This window comes from Carica papaya, chromosome 1 (assembly GCF_054855325.1).
Source record: "Carica papaya isolate Zhongbai chromosome 1, ASM5485532v1, whole genome shotgun sequence".
NCBI lineage: Eukaryota > Viridiplantae > Streptophyta > Magnoliopsida > Brassicales > Caricaceae > Carica > Carica papaya.
In genome coordinates, this window is record NC_142309.1 from 2,795,802 (window position 1) to 2,821,641 (window position 25,840).

The window sequence follows — 25,840 nt, forward strand, 5'->3', positions numbered from 1 at the left end:
TAAATTATAATTTTAAAATAAATATAAATTATAAATTTTGATCTAAAATTTTAAAGAAATAAATATTATTCATATTATCAAAATTATTTTTATATTTAAAAATCATATAATGCATAATTTGTAATCAATTAAATATTAAAATTTTATTTTTATATTTAAAATAGGAGTAGGTAAAATTAAAAGTTTTATATGAGAATAATATATAATGATAATTAATTAAAAATTATCTAAAAAATAAAGAATGCAAACTCATAGTATTACTTATATATATATATATATTTTACTAATTAGGAATTAAATTGTAAATAATGAAAAAAACTACAAAAGTTGAGCACCAAAATGCTATTTAAGCTTAACGATTCAACAATTACCGCCATTTGCACATTTCCAGAAAATCCCGCCATTTCGAGCATAGACGCTAAACCTTCTTGCTCCCTCACTATCGCATCTCTCTCGTCTACAGTGAGTTGATATTTTAGTTTAACCTGTTCATTTTGTTTTCCTAGTGATTTGTTGTGGAAATTTGAGTGGATTTTCTAGTTACGATGATTCTATAGAGGAATTCAACTGGAAGTGATGTTCATATCAGATGACTGGCTTACGCGAAATCCCCATAGTTGGACTGCTATTTCTCCGCCATGTTATTTGGGAATTTCAAGCTCACATGAACGGGGAGCTTTCTTTGTAATCTATATAGATTTGGAAATAATATTTCGAGACGAACTAAGAAGAAACTGTGAAACTAATTTCCAAGGAGTTCTGTTTATGTGTAAATCACACTGTTGAGATTTTGAGAGGTTTTTAATCAGAATAGCAGATCTCAAAGACAATTTCGATATTCTGTTTTGTCCAGAGGAACCAAAATAGCTTCATGTTTGGAATGCATATATATTTTACTGCCTGTGATTCTTCTTTCATTTTTAATCTTCTTTTTTTTGTCTGAGTAAATTGAAATTACATTGTTGAAATTCATCGGATATGAATGTATAAGCACTCCCAGTATATCAATAACGGGTGTAACAATTGTGAATCTCGATATAATGTAGGTTTGTGAGGAACTGCTCGATTATGGATTCGCATACTCTTAAGTCCGTGTCAGATTTGCCTGCACCATTTCGATCAACTTTTAGTTTCAGGTAGTAGGCCTGTTTTATCAGTTATCATCGATTTGCTGTGAAAATCAGCCTGTTCACCATTCTCGCTGCCTGTATGTTGGAATTGATTTTTCTTTGTGTGGCTTTATATGTACTCATCTTCGTCTAGTATTATCCCAAGGTTTATTCGCTTGGTTGAAGGATATAACGGAGATTTCGCCTGTTTACATAATCCATTGCTTGCCAGAGTTGAGCAATTGCTTGTTTCCAACATGTTAGTGCAGACTGCAGATCAGTCTCGAGCGGCTTCCTATCAGTGTGCATCTCATTATCCAGCATATTAATGTGTTTTCTTCTCTTACTATGCAGGTATTTTAATTCACTGCAGAGCGAATGTTTTCCTCTTTGTTTCCACTCCGATATAAACATGGTTGTTTCAGCACCGACTGGAAGTGGTAAAACAGTGCTCTTTGAGCTTTGTGTTTTGAGAGTTCTATCAAAGTTCATCTCTAAGGATGGGAAGTTTGCTCATTTAAAGGGAACCCTTAAAACAGTAAGTTTTCAATACGATGGTCCCCAGGTGAGACATGCTCTAGATAGTTACTTTACTGTAGCACTTCATTAACTAGAGAGTCCTTTTTTTTTTTTTTTTTTTCTGAAATAATTAACTGGACCTCCTGTTGTTTCCTTAATGATCAATTTTGAATGGAACCATAGAGTTTTCTGGTGTAAGGATTTAATTTAATTTTCTCCTTTTAAAGCTGAACCACCTGTCTGCAATTTTCCAGTTGCTCTTTTATGTTCATTCTCTCTAATATTATTTGTGATTCCAATTTGTAACAAAGTGGTGCAAACTTTAATTAATTGGACTTCCCATGTTACTTTCTCCTCTGTCTATTTCATTATATTAGGATAGAAGATAACTGATATTCCTACCTATCTGCGGTTGAACTGTTCTTAGTTCTCTTTATTTCTTTCATTTTGTTGTGAAGATCTATGTAGCCCCTTCTAAAGCTTTAGTGCAAGAGAAGCTACGTGGTTGGAACCAAAAGTTTGGTTCATGGGGAATAAGTTGTCTGGAGCTGACGGGGGACAACGACTCCAGTATAAGGAATATACAAGAGGCAGACATTATTTTAACCACTCCCGAGGTACATAAAATATGAGATGGACATGTATATCCAAATGAAAGAAAAATCAACCAACTGAATAAAATACCAGCATGACATTCAGGTGTTGTTATAAAAAGGATTATCTTTCTGAGTTTTGAATTATGTTATTGGATTCACATAGTATCCTTCTTTATTTAAGTAAATTTAACCTTATTGAGAATATCATATACAAAAATATAATGTACTATGGGAAATAACCTATATACATGTCCTATTTAGGATGCATATCCTATTATGATTAACTCCTTCCTCAAACTCAAAGGTGCACTGTTTGATACCAACTTGACTTGGAAAACCAAGTCTTAGAAACGACCAGAAAAATGATTCTTGATAAAAAATTTAACTTTCTGATTTAATGAGGATATGAGGATAAAACTAATAGTATAGTGAGTAACATGATGAAGAATAAAGTAACCATCAGTTTAGATACATTGAGCATGTTCATGAAACACATTATAGTAGGCAGTTTAAACAACACTTTGATTATCACAGTTTAGAACAGTAGTAAAAGATGAGCAGTACCCATTTCTTATAGTAGCCAATAGAACCAAACTATTTCAGAAGGGGCATCAACAAGAACACAGTGCTCAAGTTTTGTGCTAAAGCAAGTTATAAAATTTGCTTTTTATGCACCAAGAAATAAGATAAACTTGCAAAAAGAAGCAATGTCTAGAAGTAGAGCAATGCCAATAGAATTTCCTACCCAATTGGCATCAGTCTCCTGATGGCACTAGTGAAGACTTAGCAGGAAATAAAGTACGTAAAAAAGTCCCTTAACATAGTGAAAAATCTAAAGAATAGTTGCAAAGTGACAAGAGTGAGAAACAATCATAAATTGACTGACTAAATGAACTACATAAGTAATGTTAGGTCTAGTGACAGTGAGATTAATAAGACTCAACTAATTGTATATACACAGTCGGATTAACAAGAGGGATATCATTTACAGGGGTGAGTTGCACATTAGGTTTCACCTCCTAGGTTTTAAAGATGTGTCTATAGTTTTACTAGCACAAGAAAGTAAGTCACAAGTATATTTAACGTGAGAGAGATAACACCCATCATACTTGGAGCATAATTCAAGACAAAGAAACAAGAACACCAAGATCTTTCATTTCAAAGTGCTAACTAAAATATAGGTGTATGATGAAATATATGCTACATCATCACCCATCACAATTCATACCATCAACATAGAGTAGCAATATAACAATGTCATGATTAATGCGTTGAATAAATAGGACCATAAGGACTAGAGATAAAACCAAAATTGAAGATGTTAGAATTGGATTTGGCAAGCTAAGTTTTTGGTGCTTATTCCAATCCATATAAATCTTGCTGAAGTTGACAAAGCTTGTGAGAAGGATGAGATTACTGGAGAAGATGATGTATATAAATTTCTTTTGTTCCTTTTTTCAGATCCTTAAAAAAACATTTTCACCTTCATTTAAAGAATACGTCATTTTTAGCAACAATAGTGGTTAAGAAATTATGGATAACAGTCAATGGAGCCATATGAGCAAAAATTTCTTCATAACAATATCATATTCTTGAAAATAGCTCTTGGTCACCGAGCATGCTTTGTAATATTCAATAGATCCATCATGATCTTAAAAAATGATTTGCAACAAATTGCAGTCTTACCAAAGGAAAGATTAACTAACTCTCACGTGTAAGTTTTTCCAATGCCTTAAGTTCTTCTTCCATAACTTGCTGCCAAAGTGGACCAATACTTGCCTCATAAGAAGAACAAGGTTTATACAAGATTAGAATACTAGAAAAGCAATGATAATCACTGAGATAATTAGGTGTCTCTCTTACCCAAATAGAACTACGAAGAGTGAAGTTGAGTCAAGGATAGAGACAATAGCTGCAGCATGTTAAGAATGGTTAATGTATGTTCTATTTAATATCACGATCCTTTATATACAACTTTTATAGAATAAAAAAAGAAATAGACAATTAATTATGCTTGGCTGCATGAGGTGTGTTTTACTCTTATATCCTTTAACCTAATTTATACTTTTCTTAATCCTCCCCTTCAAGTTGGGTTATAAATATTGTTCATTCCTACCTTATTAATAAGAATGTTGGATGTTGGATTGCTCAGGCTTTTAATCGACATCTACTAGTTGTGAATTGGTTGACATTAATCGAATGTATGTTAGTCATTATCAAGTTTTTCTTTGATAAAGTGTTTATCGATATGATATATTTGGTTTCGGTCATGTAGTACCGGATTGTTTGTAATGCTTATGAGTGACTTGTTATCACCAATATAGATGCATGGAGTTTTCTCACTTGATTTTTAAATCTTCTAAAAAATCTTTTTATTCATAGTAGTTCACATACTATTTATGCAATTTTTAAAATTTTTATTCTACACTCTAACAACTATGTTTTGCTTCTTATTTCTCTAATAACTAGTCGTCTCAAAAAAAGTACGGTAACATGTCATAGATCTTCTGTTTACAATTGATTTTACATAATCTGTATCCATATAGGTTTCTAGAAACAATTTATCACTCTTCATGAACATGATTCCTTTCCCAGGTGATCTTTTTAGATAATACAGTACTCTGAAAGCTATTTATAAGTGCACTTCTTACGTGAACTGACTTATAATACGTAATGCATAATTGATATATGGTTTTGTATGGAAAATGTATATCAATCTCCTAATTATATCTTTATTACATCTCCTTATCTACCGGTGTATCTTCTTCTATTACTCCTAATTATGACTAAGGTCAATAGAAGTACCAACTGGTTTACATACTGACTTGTCAATATTTTTGTTGAGAAATGAAGATCCCAGATTTTGAGCGGGCGACTTCAATTCTAAAGAAATATTTCAACTTACCTAACTCTTTAATCTCTTGGCAGAAATTACATTAGTATCAAATTTTCTTTCTCATAATCTCATTTACAATAATGTTATCAATGTTTATTAGGAGAATTGTAACTTCTCCTATCTCTGGGTGCTTGATAAAAAAAGTATAATATTCCTGAGTTTATTTAGATCTTGAATTTACCATCACCTTTACGAATCTAACAAACCATCGTCTTAGTGATTGCTTGAGTCTATATACTGCGTTGTTCAGTTTACACATTTTATTTGGTCTTGTTTCTTTTTTAAAACCTGGTGTATTCTCTATCTATATTTTTTCTTTCAAGGCTCCATGCAAGAAGATATTTTTCATTTTGAATTGTTGCAGTTACTAATTAAATTGGATAGCTAAGGATAACAAGATTCGTTACAATATTTATCTTAACTATTGGCACGAATGCTTCTTGGTAGTCTATTCGATAAGTCTATATATAGTCAGTTGGCACCAATCTTGTTTTATATCTTTCGACTGTTTCATATGTTTTGTATTTAATTGTAATACCTACTTGTATCCACATTTTTTTCCTTTGGGTAGATCTATTATTTCCATGTCTAATTTTTCTCTAGCACCCACATTTTCATATATTTTCATTTTTCACAAGTTAACGCCTCAGATACAGTATTATGAATAGACTCAATAATCAAACTTGTAAGGAAATTTTGTTGGAATTTTAAATACCTATCAAATAACATAAATTATGAGATGGAATAAATAAGACGTTTAGTGTATTCTTTAGTTCCTTTATGAAGTACAATAAGTATGTGATTATCAAATTGTACATGTTTTTTGGGGCTTGCCTCAGTTTTAGGGTCAGGGTTGGATACTTGTACCAACTTAGGCTCAAAACTTGTATTCTTCCTCTTTATATACATTTAAGTGAACCTGGGGTCCGGTATAGTCTGTTTTCTGTGGGTCCTTAAGACTTTCTTTTGTGCTTTCTTGTGGTGATGATGTTAGAGTGTGAGAAAAAAGTGGTACGATAAAGACCGTTAAGAATTCTGTATCTTTGTCTTTCAATATAGACTCTCTCTGAAGATAATGTTGAGCAAGATTTGATTTTTGTTAAAAAAAGTGATATTCGCAGACACGTAGAATTTCTGTGCAGATAGACAGTAATATTTATATATTTTTTTAGATGAGTACCCTACATCTACACATTTTAAGATCCAGGGATCAAATTTTTTCTTTTCTTAATGAGAATGAATATGAACGAAGGTAACACACCCAAATATTTGAGGGAATAGATGATTTGGGATACTTCTGGATAAAACTTGAAGAGTGCTTCTGGAAGGTTTTTGAAGTCTAGAATGTTTTTTTTTAAAATAAAAAGTATAAAAATATTTTTTACAAAATACCAAGGGGGCACCCCCATTATACAAAATATTTACAATTGTGTTAGGGAGTCAATGACATGCCCAAAATCTTCTATCCTGGCAATATTATGTTCAAACAAGATAAATCTAAAAAAATGCAATCATTTATCTTTAAGTTTACTATTCTTTACTTCTCTATTATCTAAGACTCTACTATTTCTTTTCTTGCATAATGCTCAAAATATAGTCAAAGGAACAATCTTTACAAAATCTCTGTTTTTACACAACCCATTCCAAGTCCAAACATCTTCCCTAACTGAACCCCCATGATCCAATTGATACTCAATAGTCCGTAAATCATACTCCAAAGGCTATAAGCAGTAGGACACCAAAGCAAAATGTGATTGCATGATTCTGCATTGCCCCTGCTTAAGCAGCATCTGTTAACCAAGGTTAAACCCCTCTTCATCAAATTATCGGTAGTCAAGATACTTTCTCTGCAAGCTTCTCACAAGAAGAAGGCTATTCTAGGAGGAGCTGAGTTTTTCCAGATTTGGATTGCCGGGAAGCAGTCATTCCTCCACTGATCATACGGCAGAATGTGAAAATAAAATGTCATGACCGAAAACTCTTGGCTCTTGCCTAGCTTTCACACAATCCTATCTTTGCATGTGTTAATCTGTTGTGTCTTCAAGGTATTCAGTAATGATTCATACTCATTCACCTCACAATCATTTAAGTTCCTGCAAACATTGACCATCCAAATCACATTCCCATTGATTGTATTGTAAGCCTCTTCAATCTTAATGCTTTTTGATTGGGCGATCGCATAAATGTTTGGGAAAGTGCGCATAAGATTGTCATTCTCCACCCATATGTCCTCCCAGAATTTAATGCGGTCCCTTTTACCAACACACCACTAGATACATTCTCTGAACCTTGTCCAATCCATTGTAATTTTCCTCCATAAACGATAGCCATGTGGGCGAATTGTTTTACCAAACATGAGCTTCCCATTAGCGTCCCCCCATCTAGTAGCAATTATATTCCTCCAAAGCCCAACATCTTCTGTGAAGTAACGTCACAACCATTTTGTTTGAAGAGTCACATTCATTTCAACAAGAGACTTTATTCCCAGCCCACCTTTATAAATCGGTTTCTTCAACTCTTCCCATTTAACTAGGTGAAATCTCTTTTTTTTTTTCACTTTCATCCCTCCAAAGAAAACGACATTGAATGGATTCTATTCTCTTTGCAACCTTCATTGGCATGGTAAGTACAGATAAATAATAAATGGGTAAGTTGGTGAGTGTGCTCTTGATAAGTGTGAGCCTTCCTTTCGATAGAAATTTTCTTTTCCAGCCAGCAAATCTGTTCTCAACGGATTTGATAATCGGTTCCCAAGTGCCCGAATCTTTGTATTTGGCGTCTAAAAGGATGCCCAGATACGTGATAGGTAACTTGGTAGCTTTGCATTCCATGATCCCAACAAGGTGGTTCTCATCACTTGCGTTGCCGAGCCTTACCAATTCAGTCTTTCTTAAGTTAATTGTATGGTCCAGAAACTATTTGAAAACACATCAAAACACATTGCAGATGTAAGAGATTTCTAACCTCTGGCTGACAAAAAATCAAGGTATCATCAATAAAGAAAAAATGTGAAACCTGAACAGCTTTAGATCCCTTCCTGACAGTTATACCTTTCAGCAAGTTCAATTCAATAGCTTTACCAAGCAAAACATCAGCGCCTCCATTACAATTAAAAACAATATTGGAGATAGAGGGTCTCCTTGGTGTAACCCATGTGAAGCAGAAAAAAAAGCTGGATGGTCTTCCATTAACTAAAACCGCAAAAGAGGTGGTTGCAATACAACTGTCCATCCACTTTATCCATTTTTGCCCAAATCCCATTCTTCTCATCATATGTTTGAGAAATTTCCAACTGACATGATTATAAGCCTTCTCAATGTCTAACCTGCATATGATCCCTTCACTATTTTCTGGCATTAATTCATCTACTACTTCATTTGCAGTCATAATCGCATCTAAAATCCGTCTTCCACCCACAAATGCGTGTTGATATTCCCCAATTATTTCTCCTAAAACCTTGGACAATCTATTTGGCCAGCACTTTTGCAATTAATTTGTAAATACATCCCACCTGACTAATAAATCTGAAATTTTTAATATCTTTAGCACCTCTTTTTTTAGCAATGAGGACCAGAAATGTGGTATTAAAGGATCTCACAAATTTTCAAGAATCATGCAAATCCCTAAACAGTCCCATGACCTCCTCTTTAATTAAATGCCAAAAGTCTTGTAAGAACTTCATATTGAACCCATCCGGACCCAGTGTCTTGTCACCATTATACATTTTAAGGCTGTCCCATACCTCACTGTTAGTGAATTCTTCTTCAAGGAGCTGCCTGCTTGTCTCAGAAATGGTTCTGAACTGTATTCCATCCAGTTTCGGTCAACCAACACACTCTTCAGTATACAACCCACCAAAAAATTTCTTAGCCGCCTCTCTCATATCAGTGTTACCTTCTATTTTCTTATCTCCAATCCACAACTCATCCATGAAATTACATCTTCTTCTATGGCTTGCCAAAGCATGGTAATACTTGGTGTTGCAGTCTCCTTCTTTCAGCCATTTCTATCTAGATTTATGTTTCCGTGAAACCTCATCCTTATACATCAGGTTGGCAACCTTGAGTTTTAAGCCATTCCTCCTCTTCTTCTCTTCCTCATCAAGGCCAGAAGCTTCATCTTTGCTATCTAACTCACCCAAGTCAGTGAATAAACAGGTGAGTTCCTCTCTTTCTTTTTCCTGTTCATTCTTCGTCCACTGTTTGATCACAGTTTTGAGAGCTTTCAGCTTGCAGGTGACTATATAGCTGGCTTTGCCCTGAACAATTGTGCCTCTCCAGGTCTCCTCAACTATACTTCTAAAACGGTCCACTCCCAGTCATCTGTTGTCTAGTCTAAATAGAATAAGGTCCCACTGAATATCATCAGAAATCAGACATATCGGGAAGTGGTATGAGGTCGGGTGTTGGAGAATTTTCTGAACAACTCCTGTAAGCTGAGTAAGAAGCTGAGCTGAGATAAAGAAACAGTCAATTCTAGACCAGGAAGGCGATTCTCTTTAATTTGATCAGGTCCATTTTCCTCTCATAAGTGGAAGGTCCACCAAACCCAACCCATCAATTGCTTCAGAGACTCTTCTGCAATCCTGGAAGAGAAAGTATTGCCTCTCCATAAGCTTTCTTTACTGTTTGTCCTACTAATACTGCCTTTCTATGTTGTAGGACAAACGGTTACTAATAATATAGTTGGTTATAAAGATGACTTCTCTCAAAGATTATTTTGGTATGTGGTTTTGGAAGAAGAAAACTCTTATGGTTGCTAGGATAGGATAAACAAGTATTAATCATATGATTGGTGGTTCATGAATTTATAATCCAAGAATTGTCAAATGGCTAATACAATGCATTCAAACCATATGAAAAGGTAAAGATTTTGAAGAAAATAAACTTCTAATTTTATTACTTATCTTTTGTGTTTATATTTAGAACATATATATAGAGTAATTATTCTTATTTTAGTTGAATTCTAATTATAAAATATAATTATATTATTAAAACTCTAACTAATATAGTATTCTATTTAACATGAAATCTTTGTCAACACTTCCCCTCAAGTTAGTGCAAGGATATCACACATGCCCAACTTGCAAATCAGGTTTTGAAGAGATTTGTTGCATAGTTCTTTAGTGAAAATGTTAGCCACCTGGTCGCCAAAATATACATGATATAAGTATAAAGGGTCACCAACCACCTTCTCTTTTATGAAGTATTGATCAATCTCAATGTGTTTTGTTCTGTCATGTTGAACTGAATTATGAGCAATGTTAATTACTGCTTTATTGTCACAAACATAGATAGTTTCTCATCTTTAAGTAGTTTTAATTCCCTCATTAGCTTTTGCAATCATCATAATTCACTTACTCCTTGGACCATTGCTTTATATTCTGCCTTAGCATTGTAACGGGTAATCACACTTTGTTTCTTATTTTTCCATGTGACTAAATTGCCTTCTACAAGTGTGCTATCTGTAGTTGATTTTTTATAATCTAGGGATCTAGCCCAATCGGTATCTGTAAATGCTTCTATTATAAGGTGACTATGCTTAGAAAAGAACAGACATTTTCCTGTTACAAACTTCAGGTATCGTAATATGCGAAAGACAGCATGTAAATGAGTCTCATGAAGATTATGCATGTACCGACACACAAGACTAACTACATATGCTATATCAGGTCTGATATGTGAGAGATAAATGAGTCTTCCAACTAGTCTGTAGTATCTCTCTAAGTCAACTGATGTACCACTACTTGCTTGCAATTTGTGGTTCCTCTCAATAGGTGATTCTACCGACTTGCAACCCATCATATCAATATCTTCTAATAAGTTTAGGATATACTTCTTTTGAAAAATGAAGATTTCTTTATTAGATCTGACAACTTCAATCCCTAAGAAGTATTGCAATTTTTCTAAAATTTTTATTTCAAAATCTTGAGTAAGAAGTTTCTTCAACCGAGTCATCTCTTTTGTGTTGTCTCCAGTCACCACAATATCATCCACATAAATAATGAGAAGAGTGACTTTACCATCACGATATTTGATAAATAAGGTATGATCAGCATTGCTTTGTTGATATCAAAAGAGATCATAACTCTTCTAAACCGTTCAAACCATGTTCTTAGAGACTGCTTCAATTCGTATAAGGCATTTTTTAATTGGCAAAATTTTTCTTGCATCCTCTCATTTTCAGATTTAGGTGAAATTTTCATGTACATCTTTTCCTCTAAGTCTCCATGGAGGAATGCATTTTTTACATCAAACTGCTGTAGATCCCAATCAAGATTAGCTACGCAAGACAAAAGTATCCTAATTGTGTTCATATTCACAACAGGTGCAAATGTCTCCTGATAGTCAATCTCATATGTTTGAGTAAATCCTTTAGTCACCAATCTAGTTTTGTACTTTTCGATTGATTCGTCTGTTTTGTGTTTTACGGTGAACACTCATTTGCAACCAACTATCTTCTTTCCCTGTGGAGGTGAAACAAGTTCTCATATTTCATTCTTTGTCAATGCTCTCAATTTTTCAATCATGGCTTTCTTTTACTTGGGATCTCCTAACGCTTCTCTCCAATCCTGTGGAATAAATATAGAGGAAACAAATAAGACAAAAACTCTATATGAAGAAAAATAAGGAGAGAAGGTTTGTGTGACGAGGAAAAATCCTCTGATTTTCTTCAATGTTACATGGGTACAAATGTGCCAAATATATAGGCCTTTGGCCAAGACAAAAAACGATTAAAAGATGCTAACAAAAAGTTAAAAAATTAGTGGAGAGAGCACTCAGCTGTTCTAACAACACCAGCTATCCTAACCGTTTGAAAAAAGACTAAGTTGTCCCTAATGTAAGTATACATGTATGTATACATTCCTACATACGAACATTTTACACTCCCCCTCAATCTAGATTGCATAGATATTAGGTAATCCTAGATTGAATATAAGATTATTGAACTCCCTTTTTGGTAGTGCCTTGGTAAATATATCAGTTGTTTGTTGACTAGTCAGGATGTATAGGAGTGACACATCCGGACTTTCAATTTTTTCTCTATGAAGTGACGATCAATCTCAACATGTTTAATTCTATTATGGTGCACAGGGTTCTTGGCCATGCTAATAGTTGATTGATTGTCACATTAAATCCTCGTTGCAATTGGAGCTGAAAATCTTAATTCTAGTAGAATCTTTTTAAGGCATACTCCCTCACATATTTCATGTGCAAGTGATCGTAATTCAGATTCAATGCTGCTTCTTGATACAACAGATTGCTTCTTGCTACGCCAAGTGAATAAATTACCCCAAATATAGGAGTAATAACCAGATGTGGATCTTCTATTTGTCACAGATCCAACCCAATCAACATTAGTATAGATCTCAATATCTCTGACTATAATCTTCTGAAAGAATAATTCTTATCCAGGTGTCATCTTTAGATACCTCAAAATACAATAAACAGCACACATATGTTGTTCAGTAGGTTGAGACATGAACTGACTCGCAATACAAATAGCGAAGCAGATGTCAGGTCTTGTATGAGCCAAGTAGATAAATTTACCTACAAGCTTTTGATACATTTCTTTATCAACAGGTTTACTGTCACTTTTAGAACCAAGTTTAGTATTTATTTGCATAAAAGTCTCAACAGATTTACAACCAAGCATACATGTTTTATTAAGAAGATCTAAGATGTACTTCCGTTGAGATATATAAATTCCTTTCTTGAATCTGGCAATTTCTATTCCAAGGAAATACTTGAGCAATCCTAGGTCTTTGATTTCAAATTCTCTAACTACAAAGTCTTTCAGTTTTTGAATTTTTTCACTGTGATCACCTGTAAAGATAATATCATCCACATAAACAATTAGTATAGCTCTTCTCCCTGTGATACAATGCTTGACAAACAGGGTATGATCAGATTGACATTGCTGATATCCCATATATTTTATTGTTCTGGTAAATCTATCAAACCAAGCCCTTGGAGATTGTTTGAAGTCATACAATATCTTCTTTAATTTGCACACCTTTGGGGATTCATCTTGAGTTCAAGTGGGACTTCTATGTATACTTCTTCCTCTAGGTTACCATTAAGGAAAATATTTTTTACATCAAGTTGATAGAGAGGCCAATCAAGATTAGATGCTAAAGAGAATAATACCTGAATTGTGTTGTACTCGGCAACATGAGCAAATGTCTCTTGATAGTTGATGTCATATGATTAGGTAAACCCTTTAGCAACAAGTCGAGTTTTGTAACGGCTTACTCTACCATCAGGATTGTACTTGGTGGTGAACAAGAGTCTTCCCTGAAGGTAGATCAGATAATTCTCATGTCCCATTTTTCTCAAGGACTGAAATTTCTTCTTGGATAGCAGCATTCCATTCAGGAATCTTGAGAGCTTCATGAACTGTTCTTGGTTCAGGAGGGATGCTATCAAACTTGCTCACAAGTGCATGATACTTTGAAGACAGCTTGCCATAAGAGACATAATCCTGTATGGGATGCATAGTACAAGAACGAACACCCTTTCATAATGTAATAGGTAAACCAATATCATCAGTAGAGTCAGAAATCTTATTACCTGTGTTATTCTGGATGCTTGGTCCAGGAGTTGAGTCATGACAGAGTATAGATGGTTCAGGTACTTTATCTTTACCTTGAGTTTTGTTCCTCCTTCTATAGACACGTAACTCACTAACTGTAGGTAATGTGTTATCAGTCTCTGTGATAGGTTCAGGTTCTTTGGTGGTTTCAGGGACATGATCTTTTTCTGAAGTTGTCAATGGGGTCCATAGAGGAGGGATATTCACATTCCACAATTGATATTCCTAAGTTTCAGATGTCTTCCCCTGAATATCAAGAGTGGGATGAAAAGGTTAGTTCTTAAAAAACGTAACATGCATAGTGTTATAGAACCGGCGGATTATTGGACAAAAACATTTGTAACCTTTTTTAGAATTGCAATACCTGACAAAAATACATTTGAGAGCTCTAGAATCAAGTTTTCCTCTGAGATGACTGTGAATGTGAACATAGGCAGAACAACCAAAGACTTTAAAAGGAATTGTGTGAAGGATGTGCGATGTTGGGAAGACTTGAAGTAGTGAATCATAAGGTGTTTTAAACTTAAGGATACAGGAAGGCATTCTGTTGATCAGGTATGTGGCTGTGAGGATAGTTTCTCTCCAAAGTTATTTAGGGACATTTGTGGTAAACATGAGTGTGCCGGATACTTCAAGGATGTGCCTATTTTTCCTTTCGGCTATACCATTTTGTTGAGGGGTGTAGGGATAGGAACTTTGATGGACAATACCTTGGCAAGAAAGGAATTTTCCTAGGTTGGATGCAAAATATTCACATGTATTATCTGTTTTCAACACTTGTATTTTTGTTTGAAATTGGGTTTGAATCATAATGTTGAATTTTTGAAAGATTTCACCAACCTCAAATTTTTCTTTCATCAGATAAACCTATGTTATTCTAATGTAATCATCAATAAAGGAGACAAACCATTTTATGCTAATAATATTTTTTACCCATGTCGGTCCCCAGACATCATTATGAATCAATGCAAAGGGTTTTGAGTGTTTTTAAGCAATACTGGGATATGAATTGCGAGTATGTTTAGAGAATTGACATACTTCATATTGAAATGAACTTAGATTTTTATTTCTGAATAAAGTAGGAAATAGTTGTTTTAAGTACATACAGTTTGGATGTCCTAATCTATAATGCCATAACATAATAGATTCGTCAATATTAGAATATCCTACAGATACTAAATTAGCCCATACTGCACTTTAAGTTTGTCTATTAGGAGGTGAGATTTTGACTGGTAGAAGATAAAGTTCTAAGTTTTTCTTAACACTGCCAATCATCATTCCCATGGCCAAGTCCTGAAAAACACAAGAATCACTGTCAAATTTAACAAACAGTTCAAGTCGTTGCATAATTTGTTTACAGATAACAGATTGTAGTCTAAATTAGGCACATAAAGAACGGACTGCAATATCAAATTTGGTGATATAGTGGCTGAGCCAACTCCAACAACTCTAGAACTTGTTCCATCAGCAATTCTGATAGATGAGATTTTCTTACATTACTGTATCGATGAAGGAGTGTAATGTCTCCGGTCATATGATCAGATGCTCCTGAATCAATAATCTACATTTGCTTTTTCACAGAGTAAGTAGGTAAACTGAGTAAGCAATTACCTCTCTAAGCAACAAAAACATTACCGAGAATAACCTTCTGAGAAAACATTTGCACGAGGGCCTCTACTTGGACTGGACTGAAGGGAGAACTCTCGGTAGTATTGGTTGCAGGGGATAATTCTTCTGAAATTACCATGTTGTTCTGAGTGTCATTTTTGTAATTTTTCCTATCTGCTGGCTTACCATATAATTTTCAGCATTTATCCATAATATGACCCAACTTTTTGCAATAATCACACTAGGGTCTCCATTTCTTTCCTCCAGCTTTAGAAGTACGCCTGACGAAAGCAGAGGCGTGCTCGTGATTTAGGGCACCAGGCTGAGGTTCACTGAGCAGTGGCATCCTTTGAGATGCAAGGGCAAAAGTTGTGTCCGTCGGGTTCGTACCAGAGTAAAAATCACTCGGCATGATCTTCTTTCTACTCTCTTCCCGACGGACTTCAGAGAAAGCTTCACTGAGATTCGGCAACAGCTTTGTACCCAGAACGCAACCACAAACCTCATCTAAGTTTTTGTTGAGTCCCATAAAAAATTTGAAGACCCTTTTATGTTCAGTGTGAGTTTTGAAAAGTTTCAAGTATTCAGGACAATTCCACGGGTGTTCCTCGAAGACGTCGAGTTGCTGCCAGTGCCGAGAGAGTGCAATGTAGTACTATGTTACAGTGAACTCCTCCTGTCGCAGGTCGTGCAACTGAGTCTCGATTTCGAAGGTAGCAGAGGTATTGCCTCGGCTGGAGTAAAACTTGCGCACAGCCACCCAGACGTCGTGCGTGGTTTCATACAGTAAAAAATTTTCTCCAATCTCAGTCGTCATTGAGTTGATTAACCAAGACATTACCAGATTGTTTTCAGCCTTCCATAAACGAGCACTTAGATCATCCGCTGGTAGTTGAACAACTTCTCCCGTAAGGTATTCATCCCTGCTCTTCCCTCGGATGAACATGAGAAAGGATGAAGACCATTGGAGATAACTACTCCCATTTAGTCTATGTCCAGTGACAAATGAAGGTGTCTGGTCAATGTGAAAATGGTTGATAGGTATTGGATTGAAGGAACTCGAGACATGATCAATGTGAGAGGAGTTTTGTTCATCCATGCCCATTTTGGCTTGAGTTGGATGATGAAAGATTTTGGATCAAAGTTGCCGCTCTGATACCTTGAAGAAAAATAAGGAGAGAAAGTTTGTGTGACGAGAAAAAATCCTCTAATTTTCTTCAATGTTACATGGGTACAAATGTGCCAAATATATAAGCCTTTGGCCAAGACAAAAACCGGTTAAAAGATGCTAACAAAAAGCTAAAAAGTTAGTGGAGAGAGCACCCAACTGTCATAACAACATCAACTGTCCTAACCACTTGAGAAAACACTAAGTTGTCCCTAATGTAAGTATACATGTATATATACATTCTTACATATGACATTCTACACTATAGGAGAGTAATAGAAAGTCATAGAAAACAAAGTTAGATATAGGTTGCTTAGTGCAAGTTCTCATTCCCTTTCTAATACCAATAGATTTATCTGATAAATCAAAAGAGAAAGATAACTCACTGGTCTCTTCTGTAATCAGAGAAGATTCTTGACCTGAGATAGACTGCATGATGGCTTGTTCAGACTTCTCTCTCTTTGAATACCTTTTCAAGTATAGTTTATTTAAGCATCCGACATTATGTTCTTGATTAAGACTTTCTGTAATAGAATTCTTCCATTGGATATGACTCTCAATTGTTATCCAATTAGGTATCATTTCTTCCTTCTCACTCTCCCCCTGAAGTGGTGTTGAGTTTGAGTTAAAGTAAAATTCCTTCTCCCTAAAAGTAATATCAATAGTTATAAAGTATTTTCTAAATAGTAGATAATAACACCTGTAGCCTTTTTGGGTAGAAGAATATTCAACAAATACACACTTAAAAGCTCTAGGTTCTAGTTTACACACATTTTTAGTATGAACAAAGCACACACATCCAAACACTTTTAGGGAAACAATGTAAGAATTTTTTCCTTATAAAACCTCCATTGAATTTTTAAAATTCAGGACTTGCAAAGTCATTCTATTGATAAAATAGACATCTGAGAGAACTGCATCTCTTCAGTAACTCTTTGATAGATTTATGGTGAACATTAGTGATCGAGTTATCTCTAATATGTGTCTGTTTTTTCTTTTAGCAACCGTTCACTAGTGTTAGCACAACTTGTCTGATGAATTATCCTATTTGACTCTAGGTAGGCACGGAACCCACTATTCATATATTCTCTACCATTGTCAATTCGCAAAATATTAACTTTACCACCAAATTTTGTATATATCATTTTGTGGAAAGATTTGAAACATGAAAATACATCACATTTTGCTTTTAACAAATAAATTCATGTTAATCTAGTACAACAGTTAATAAAAATAACAAACCATTTATGATCAGAAAGAGTGGTATTCTGAGTAGGTCCCTATACATTAAAGTGAATAGTCATAAACTTATCAGTACTTCTATTATTAATTAAATTATAAGAGCTCCTTATATTAGCAGGTTCGCCTGCATCACAAAACAAACACTTCATAGAAATTTTTTTAAATAATTTAGGATATAATTTTTCTAAAACAAAAAAGGAAGGATGTCTCGATCGTCGGTGCCATTGTAGTATTTTTATATTGACTTTTTTATTCCCAATGGTTGCTTGATTTCCAATTAAGTTCAGATGTCAATCCAAGACATATAAGTCATCTTGCAGTCTATCAGTATCAATCTTCTCCCTGGTTTGAAGACTGAAAGATGCAATGATTATAAAAAAATTCAATTTTACAGTTGAGATCTCTAATTATAACATTAATAGATAAAAAATTGTCAAAAAAATTAGACACATGTAAAACTGAAAACAATATAATAGTAGGAGTACAATTAATGAAACATGTTCCCGATACAGGGGTGCAGGACCCATCTGCTATACGGACATTATCCCATTCAGTACAAGAAGAATATGTTAAGAATTCTTTATAAGAGTCTGTCATGTGTTTATTAGTTTCAGAGTCTATAATCCAATTATCAGGAGTGGAAGTAGGATGAGTAATACCTGATTTTGTCATATTTGATGTGCCAACAGTTGATGAAGAGTTAAGTTGACTCAGAAGGCACTTCATATTTTGAATTTCTTCTGTGGAAAAGACTCCAACGGATGGTGAAGCAGGTGTTTCCCTAGTTTCAACAAAATTTCTTGAACTCTTGTAATTCCACATCTTCTTCCTCCCCGACCTCTAATTAGTCTTTCATGTAACTTCCAATAAGTTTTCCTAGTGTGTCTTGCCTTGCCACAATAGTTATACTTCCATATATCTCTGAATTGATTAGACTGAGTAACTAATCCAACCTTCTCAATTGGTGCAATATGAAGCATGACATTTGTTCTACTCTTTTCTTGTTGAACATAAGTATAAGTTTGTTCTAATGAAGAAAAAATATCCTTATAAAGCACTTGAACCCGTATTTAATCATATTTAATGTTCAGACCAACTAAAAAATTATAGATTCACTCTTTTTCTATCAATTTCTGAAATTTGACTGCATCTGCAGTACACTCTACTAGAAAATATTGATAGTAATATAACTCCTGTCATAATCCATTCAGTTCAGAAAAATATTGAGAAATAGTCATCTCTCCTTGTTTATGTCATGACCTTTATTTCGGAGTTCATAAATCTGGACGTCATTACCCATATGTGAATATGTAAGAGATGCTGCATTCTATATTTTTTCGGCAGTGTTAAGCAACATATATATTCTGGCAATATAGGGTTGCGTGGAATTTATGAGCCATAACATTACTAATGAGCTTTCAGCGTTCCATCTATTATATTCTAAATTACCAACATCTGATTTTTTCACCTCACCAGTAATGTAACCTTGCAATCATCTAAATTTGATAAACAATAAATAAGCATACCAGACATCCTGTGCGTGGAAAAGCGGACTGGTGCAAGGGAGGGGCTTTGTCCGGTCAATGCAGCACGACTCAGTGCGCGACCGGAGCAGCGTGGTGTGCAGGAGGATAAATCGACTCATCTCCAGAAGTACAACCGGTCGGATCGGAGTGGCGGAGGGTGCAAAATGGCAGATCTTCCGAACGCGCACAACCGCGTGAAAAAAACGTCGGATAATCATGACCAAGCTGGATTTTGTGCAGAAAAGAATCAGATTTGTCTCAATCGAGCTTTTCTGGCAGTATTCCACAGTTTTCGGGCCGAATGGGATGAAGCCGAAGGCGTGTGTGGCGGATGCGCATGGAAACTGTGGTTGTTCTAGCCGGGGTTGAGCGGCAACTCCGTATGGGTGATGCTGGGTTTGGTTTCTTTGGTAGTTGAGTACCAACTTTGGCCTATTTTGCTTCTTTTAGAGTTTTTTCAAAACCCTAAAATAGTCTTCCTTTGATTCTGATACCATGAAAATTTTGGAGAAAATAAATTTCTAATTTTATTATTTATCTTTTTTGTTTACATTTAAAAGATATATATAGAGTAATTATCCTTATTCTAATTGGATTCTAATTATAGGATATAATTATACTATTAGAACTTTAACTAATATAATATTCTACTTTGCATGAAATCCTTATCTACAAAAAGAAAGCTAACTTGAATGCTTTATTACACTTGCACCTATAAGTTTCTCAATCTTCCAATTGACTTCGTAGTTGTTTAATCTCAGCTTTGAAATCAGTAAAATCAATAGATTTTTCTTCCTTGCGTTGGTTGGTCATATGAATCTATTTGAGAATCTTCTATGAGATACTTTTGTATCCCCACTCCTTATTGGAGGTATTTGGCTAGCCATGCAGTTTTTAGCTTTTTTCTTTGGTGTATCTGTGCTATTCGCAAAAAGTACACTAAAAATTCTCTGTTGTCTAATATGAGAGATGAATTCTCAGTGTGATTCAGTTCTTTTGTTTGTTAGTAAGGTTTAAGACTTGCAAAATCGGGCTGAGCTATTAGTACGGTGGTTTCTAGCATGACCTCTTTTATGTTTTCCTCTGCAATACAATAGAAGTTACCTCATTAGGTGATGACATTTCCTATTTTTCCAAGATTTGATTTCGTATTTAATTATATTATGGATTTAATTTTGCCAGAAATTAATATGCAAGGTCTTTTCTAAAAATTTCTTGAGATGGACTGCATCTCTATTGTAATTCACAGTAAGACTGTAGTACAGATTCCGTTCCTATCACTGGTTTTTAACATATTAGATTATTTATTGATTGACCTTTTTCCTTACGTAGTGGATCACGTCTTTACAGTAGATTTCGCTAATTGCATCCCACTCATCTTCTACTATAGGTAGAAATACAGGCTCTTGCTAATTTCTGGAGCCATGCCATAGAAATTGAATCTTCTTTGTCCCAAGCATCAAAGAAGTTCTGCGGGTTCTAGTTCGGTATCTAAAAGATGGTTGAACTTGTTTTTTCCCTTTAAGATTGTCCAAATTAATTAGGACCATCTCAAATAATTTTTGCCTGTGAAACGATTGGCGACCTGAATTACCTGAAATTTGCAAGTAGAATTCCCCAAAGAGAGCGTGTTCAAGTGTTTTGGGATGTTACTTCTTTAAGATCGAATAAAAATCATAGGAAGAATTTTATAAGGAGGTCACCTGGTTGCATGCGTTTGGTTGGAGAGGTTGCTGGGAAAGCTCCTAGGCTGTGGCTAGGAATGTCTCTGCTGGAGCCGACTGGGAAGGCCGCTGCACTAGGCACAACTGGATGCAGGAAGGGAGCCGTGGTTGCAGCTCCTTTGCTGTTACTACTGGCGATGAAGGCTGGTTTAGGGTAGACTGGTGGCCGCGGCAATGCAGGTGTGTAGTTCTGGCGGCTGGACAGACACCCAAGGGACCGCAACTGTGCTATGTGGACAAGATATGGGGACGTAGATGAAGGGATCTGGATGTGCAGCTGAGGCAGAAGGTTGCGCAGCTGATGGCTATGCACAAAAAAGCAGAATGACTGGTTTGTGTGGTTGGTGTGGTAGGCCTGTGTCTATTGGAGCAACCATGTCTGAGCAGTAAAAATGCAATCTGTACGACTCAGGAGTAGGGTCAATGCTGTAAGATAGGCCTTGATTGGATTGCTGCTGTTGTTAGGAATGAAAGCAAGTCTTGGCTATTGATGTAAAAGCCCAAACTCCTATCAAGAATTTCGAGTATTTAGTCTTATTATAATAATATAGTAATACTGAAATTATTATAGTACAGGAGAATGAAAAATTTAAAGGTTACATTTCTTGCATATTTACTTAGAATACTCAAATATGGGCTACTAGAATGTTCAGAACTTAAAACGAAAAAACTACTATAAAGTAATAATTAACCTCAATTCGAATCTAGCAGAACAGAAAGAGATAATGTCCTAACTATTTTTTCACTGTTCGGGGTCCGGATCTTGATCGTCTTGATTTGAAATGGTTAATAAGAAAGGGGTAAGTTACACTACTTCAGTAAGAATATAAGTAATTTACCATTAATACGAAAATTAAATGATTGTAGAAAACATAAAACGATCGATAAAGTATGCTTTCAATGAAATCCTAATGCTAATGCATCGCTTATCTGTTTACTGAAAATGTTATTATTTCGTTTCCCAACTAGTAATATTTCAAACACAACATACTAAAATAAAATCAGAGTGGCGATTTAAATACAATAAACAGACATTCTAATGACATATAACGTTGGGTTCCTTATTATTTGCCCGAAATTAGGTTACCTACCATACCTATTCTCGTCATATTATTTCATTCTCCTTACAGGTATTGTTGGGAGCCTATAGGGATCCTCGTTACGCGTGGATACAAAATACTTTTTTTGCAAATCACCAGCCGTTCTCATACTCCGTCCGATAATGAACGTCACAAATTAAAGACCGTCTCAATACCCCGTCCGGTATAAATGAAATTAATTAACTCTCAACCCCATCCGATATGGGACTTCCTAACCCTCTACGGTTGAGGATACATTCACGGTAGGGTTCATTCTATCTACTAAGTCTGTACACTCTTTTCCATGATACCCGGTTAGTCCTTTTTATCTATTTACGCATGCATATATTTCATTATTATTAAGCCCCATAAGACCCGTACAAGAATATGAAATTCATGTTTTGAAAGCCGTTAAGGGATAAAATCGCAAATAGAATTGAAGTAAAATGGTATAATAGAATAAGACCTCTTATTTTGCAATAATATGATTAACAAAATGAAACAGATAAATCAGGGTGAAATTAACAAGGCAGAATACGATAATAAAGCGGAATGAAATAAACTATAACAAAATAACACGAAGCGAAGCGGAATGAAACAAAATACAACGATTCAAGATGCGTAATTAATATATTAGTTCTAAATAGACATAGCGACATAAAAATGAAAATAGATCAGACCAACATAAAAGAAATAGATGACCACAAAATAAGTAAATAAGCAAGGAAAGACGAAAATAAAATAAAAATAAAAATAGTAAATACAATAAGATAAGAGTCGGGATAAAAATAACGAATAGATAGCACAAATTAAAACTAGTGACAAACATAAACAATCGATTAACTGGCTCCATCGGCAACTTGTATTTAATTATTAAGGAATCACAAAATTGTTTAGAATAGTAGTTTATTATTGATTAAACTTTGATATAATCGTAATAGGAAAAAGGGTGAGGGATTCTTATACTGGGTCGGAGACCAGAACACCGCCTCTCTCAACTATGGTTCGCGGTAGCTCCCAACTCTCGGATTTCTTTGAGTTTTCTAGTGGAATTTGGAAACACGCATCAAAATGGTGTAGAAACACGTAAAGGGCAGTGAAAAAGAGCAGAGGAAACTCACTGGGGTTGGTTTGGGGTTCCGACATGGCGGCACAACCGAGCTCTACCGTCTGGTTCTCCTTCTCCGGCGCTCCTCTCTCTCGACCAAATCGAATATGGTAGGTTTATGATGAAAATCAGCTTAAAACGTAGAAGGAGAGTGTTTTACGAAAAAAGGAGGAAAATTTTCGGCCTTATCAGCATCGGTTCATTTTCCGGCACGTTGGCATAGCCGAGCTCCGCCATTTGCTCTCTCTCGGGTTACGGCTTTTCTTGGGTTATTCTGCATCAAGGATAGTTTAAGTGGTTTAGGACGGAAAAATAGAAAGAATGGGAGAAAATCGTGCTTACCGGTGTTGTTTTCGGTTTTCGGTACGGCGGCACCGTTGTCTCTCTGGCAACTGAGCTCCCTCCGGCGTCCCCTTCTTCTTCCGGTCGATTTGGTGGCTATAGTCTGGGAGGCCAACCGAATAAGAGGTTTAAATATCTCTCTCCCTTCAATATGGGCTGTCCATTTGGGTCTGCGTAGATCAATAGGAGCCGTCTGATCTTGCTTACTTAGGGCATCTCAGATTCTCCTCCCTTATGCGTTTCGGATCGTTTGATCGATCAATCCTGCGAATTTGAGCCGTCGATCGTGCGACCGTTGAATCCATCACGTGGGTGATCAAGGCCACTCGTTTGAATTCAAGCGGGATCGAGATCTGGCCGTTCGTGCGAGCGGGAACGAACTGGAGTCGCTTGATCCCTCAGGCACGCGGATCGCCAGTGTGGCTTCCTATATGGAGAGGCCTGCTGACATGCTTGCCACGCGGTGTGTCCTGCTTCGCTGTGCTGCTGACGTGGCCGTCCTACGTGGACCGTTTCCTGATTTTCCAAGTTCCTTTCAAGCGAATCCCCTTTTATTATACAGATTGGCCTTGATTTCCGAAATTTGTTTCAAAAAGATCCAAAATGAATTTTTTCTTTATTATTTTGCACTTTCTTAATAAATAAATTTTTTTATTGTTATTATTATTATTATTTTGATTATTATTATTATTATTTTTATTATCATTAACGTATATAAAAAAATCAATCTTCCTTATTTCGAAATTAATCATTCCTGAGCTCAGGATGTTACAATTGGTGACTGGTGGCTGGTGTCTGGTGGCTAGTGTCTGGTGGTGGCCCTGGACTATGATGGCCGACTATGAAGGCTAACCCTTTTTTTAATGGTTTTTCTTGTTTCGACAATGAAGGCTGAATAGAACTTATAAAAGAGTTTAGGGTTCTTTTACCCTAGGGTTCTGATACCATATTGAATGTAACAGTTCTATATATACATGTTTTCTAAAATAGAAAATGAAATATACAATTAACTCTAGGATATGTTTTATCCTTATACCCTAATTTACTCTTCCTTTAGGATGCAGTCCTTTTTATATTTAACAAGTGTGTTTTGGTATAATGGATAGGGTTAGCAAGTCTAAAACTATTGCATATAGTCTTAATAAATACGATATAGTGACTAAATTAGTGTTATTTACCCACATTGAGATATCTTAAACTCATTTACAATGAATTGTTATGAATTCTTCCTTCTTTGGATGTTTATATTTATGTATATTGCGGTAGCTTCAATACACGAACTTGCATCTCTATTCAGTGCATGCATTCGTTAAACTCCTTAAAAGTGCATATTGCACTCTCCGAATCAATTTTCTAGAAATAGTTTGAGCTAAATGTTGTTGAAGCATGGCTTTATTTGTTCATTTCTTAATGAGTTACTCACTATCTCAAAAAAGAATTGATTTTTCAGCAAGAATTTGAACTAATGCTGTTAACAAATGGCTTAACTTGTTTATTCCTCTATCCAGAAGTTTGATTCAGTAACTCGGTACCACTTAAAGGATGGTGGTTTGAGCTTCTTCAGTGACATAGCACTGCTCCTTATTGATGAAGTCCACCTACTGAATGATCCACGTGGAGCTGCACTGGAAGCAATTGTCAGTAGGATAAAAATGCTTGCTCGCAATTCTGAAATGAAATCAAGTCCTTTAGCTTGTGTCCGTTTTCTTGCTGCCTCAGCCACAATTCCTAATATTGAGGATCTTGGTAAATTTTGCACTCAATGACAGCTGCTTTCTGAGGAGCTACTATGCTTAATTTTTAACTTTTAACTTGAAACAACTAATTATGATGCATTTGACAATTTTTTATTGCACATCAAACTCTAGGGGAATGGCTCGAGGTTGCAATCCAAGGAATTAAAAGGTATTTTTATGGGCTATGTGATGGGTGAATTCCTCTAAACTGCCAGTTTTGCTTCTCTCATTTATTTCTCAATATGTTTCCACAGGTTTGGAGAAGAAATGAGGCCTGTAAAGTTGACTACAAGAGTTTTTGGTATAAATATATATCTTTAAGGGCCCGTTTTAGAAATTAACTTCTTAATTTTTGTGATTTCTGCAAGTCTTGAATTACAAACATTTGATGCTTAGAAAATTAAATATTATTTTGTCAGATCCTGCATTGAGGCCTAATTCAGAATTTATGTTGTTAATTGGTTTTATCTGTTCATTTTTGTTTTTTTCCTTCTTGGATTATTTCCTTTTGTTATCACCAATAGCAGGAAGCAAGGTAAGTGGTTTTAGCTCCTCGCAGTTGTTCAGATATCAATCAAGCAAGTAGTTAGAA

At 35.3% G+C, this 25,840-nt stretch overlaps 1 protein-coding gene across 4 annotated transcripts in view; it reads left to right on the forward strand.

Annotated features, from left to right (window-relative positions):
• Positions 1 to 317: 317 nt before the first annotated feature.
• RCK (DNA helicase ROCK-N-ROLLERS) overlaps positions 318 to 25,840 on the forward strand; it is a 45,136-nt gene continuing 19,613 nt past the window's right edge. For 2 of the 4 annotated variants that reach the window (XM_088214076.1, XM_022036294.2), the window contains exons 1-7: positions 318 to 462; positions 1,047 to 1,136; positions 1,464 to 1,647; positions 2,087 to 2,245; positions 25,021 to 25,258; positions 25,381 to 25,417; positions 25,503 to 25,549. In XM_088214076.1, coding sequence (XP_088070202.1) covers positions 1,069 to 1,136; positions 1,464 to 1,647; positions 2,087 to 2,245; positions 25,021 to 25,258; positions 25,381 to 25,417; positions 25,503 to 25,549 — 733 coding nt within the window. In that variant the 5' untranslated portion in view covers positions 318 to 462; positions 1,047 to 1,068. The remainder of the gene's footprint in view (positions 463 to 1,046; positions 1,137 to 1,463; positions 1,648 to 2,086; positions 2,246 to 25,020; positions 25,259 to 25,380; positions 25,418 to 25,502; positions 25,550 to 25,840) is intronic. The other 2 variants (XM_088214086.1, XM_088214083.1) reach the window with 2 other exon arrangements.